This window comes from Buceros rhinoceros, unplaced genomic scaffold (genome assembly GCF_000710305.1).
Source record: "Buceros rhinoceros silvestris isolate BGI_N320 unplaced genomic scaffold, ASM71030v1 scaffold20315, whole genome shotgun sequence".
NCBI classification, from domain to species: domain Eukaryota; kingdom Metazoa; phylum Chordata; class Aves; order Bucerotiformes; family Bucerotidae; genus Buceros; species Buceros rhinoceros.
Window position 1 is genome coordinate 6804 of NW_010411402.1, and position 1528 is coordinate 8331.

At 63.5% G+C, this 1528-nt stretch overlaps 1 protein-coding gene across 1 annotated transcript in view; it reads left to right on the forward strand.

Annotated features, from left to right (window-relative positions):
• Positions 1-1528, forward strand: part of KIAA0100 (KIAA0100 ortholog) — a gene marked incomplete at its 5' end in the record, with an annotated part of 13763 nt that overhangs the window by 6605 nt on the left and 5630 nt on the right. Inside the window, 5 exon segments of the mRNA XM_010136019.1 lie at positions 96-214; positions 288-508; positions 642-832; positions 918-1017; positions 1092-1294. Coding sequence (XP_010134321.1) covers positions 96-214; positions 288-508; positions 642-832; positions 918-1017; positions 1092-1294 — 834 coding nt within the window.

Here is a 1528-nt window from a genome sequence, read left to right on the forward strand (position 1 = left end):
CCAGCTGGCCACAGAGGTGGTTGCCGTCGGGGCGGGGAGCAGAGAGTGGCATGGGGTCGGCTCACACCTGCCTCTGCCCGTGCTTATCCCTGCAGGACCCCTACAACACCACAGAGAACATGCACTGGGAGTGGAGCCACCTCTCCTTCCACTGGAAGCCTGGCCAGTTCGTCTTCAAGGGCAACCTGGACATCAACGTCCGGACAGCCTCCAAGTGAGTGTGGGCCCAGGAGCGCGGGGGTTGCCACCAGTGCCAGGAGGTAACTGGAGCCTCTTTCCCGGCTCAGGTATGACGACTGCTGCTTCCTGCACCTGCCTGACCTGTGCATGACACTGGATCTGCAGTGGCTGTGCCACGGGAACCCCCACGACCACCATGGCGTGGTGTTGCGCTCCCCCGAGTTCCTGCCCGAGGTGCCGGTGGGGCAGCAGTACGATTCTTACCGTGCCTTTCGCTCTGAGAACCTCAACCTCTCCATCCGGATGGACCTGACACGGCCCAGCGAGGGTGGGTGACAGCACCCTGGGGATCGCTTGGGGCCAGGGCAGGGCTTGCTGGTTTTAGCAGTCCTCTGGGTGCTGGGTTGGGTGTTGCCGTGTTCCTGCCCGGTGGTGCTGGCTGATGGCAGGTGTATTCTCAGAGCACTCCCAGCCCAGGATCCTGCTCTACAGCAGCACCCTCCGCTGGATGCAGAACTTCTGGGCCACGTGGACCAGCGTGACGCGCCCCATCTGCCGTGGGAAGCTCTTCAACAACATGAAGCCCAGTAAGAAGAAGCTGGGGCAGCATTACAAGCAGTTGTCCTATACTGCGCTCTTCCCCCGGCTGCAGGCAAGTCCTGGGGACGCGGGTCTGGTGTTACCTCCCCACTCTGCCTGCGCTGGGCCCTCAGCCCCTGCTTTCTGCTCCCTCACAGGTGCATTACTGGGCCTCCTTCGCCCAGCAGCGGGGGATCCAGGTGGAGTGCTGCCAGGGACACATCTTCACTCGTGGCACCCAGCGGCTTATCCCACAAGGTGAGCGGGGGCCACGCCGGCAGTGCTTCTGGGCAGGGCAGGGCCCCAGCTGACCCCTCTCCCTTGTCCCCCAGCCGGCACGGTGATGCGACGCCTCATTTCCGAGTGGAGCATCACGCAGATGGTGAGTGACCTGAGCCAGGTCACCGTGCACCTCATGGCCTCCACTTGCGACGAGAATGCCGACCACCGGCTCGACACCCTGGTGAAGAAAACCCATCTGCTGAGCTTGTCCTCCCTCACCTACCAGCGGCACAGCAACCGCACGGCTGAGGAGGTACCGCTGCAAACGCATGGGGCACGGCAGCCTGAGGGTGTGCCCCCGGAACAAGGGGACTTTGGGCTTTGGGTGCAAAGGGGGAAGGGGTTTGGTTGGAGAGGGGACAGACCTTCAGGGCCTCTGACCTCCTGAGCAGCTGGCCAAGGGGATGCCATGTTCCAGCCTCATCATACATGGAACAGGGCCCTGTGGAGGCCCTGGGGTGGTCACCTGGGGGTCCAGTCACCACGC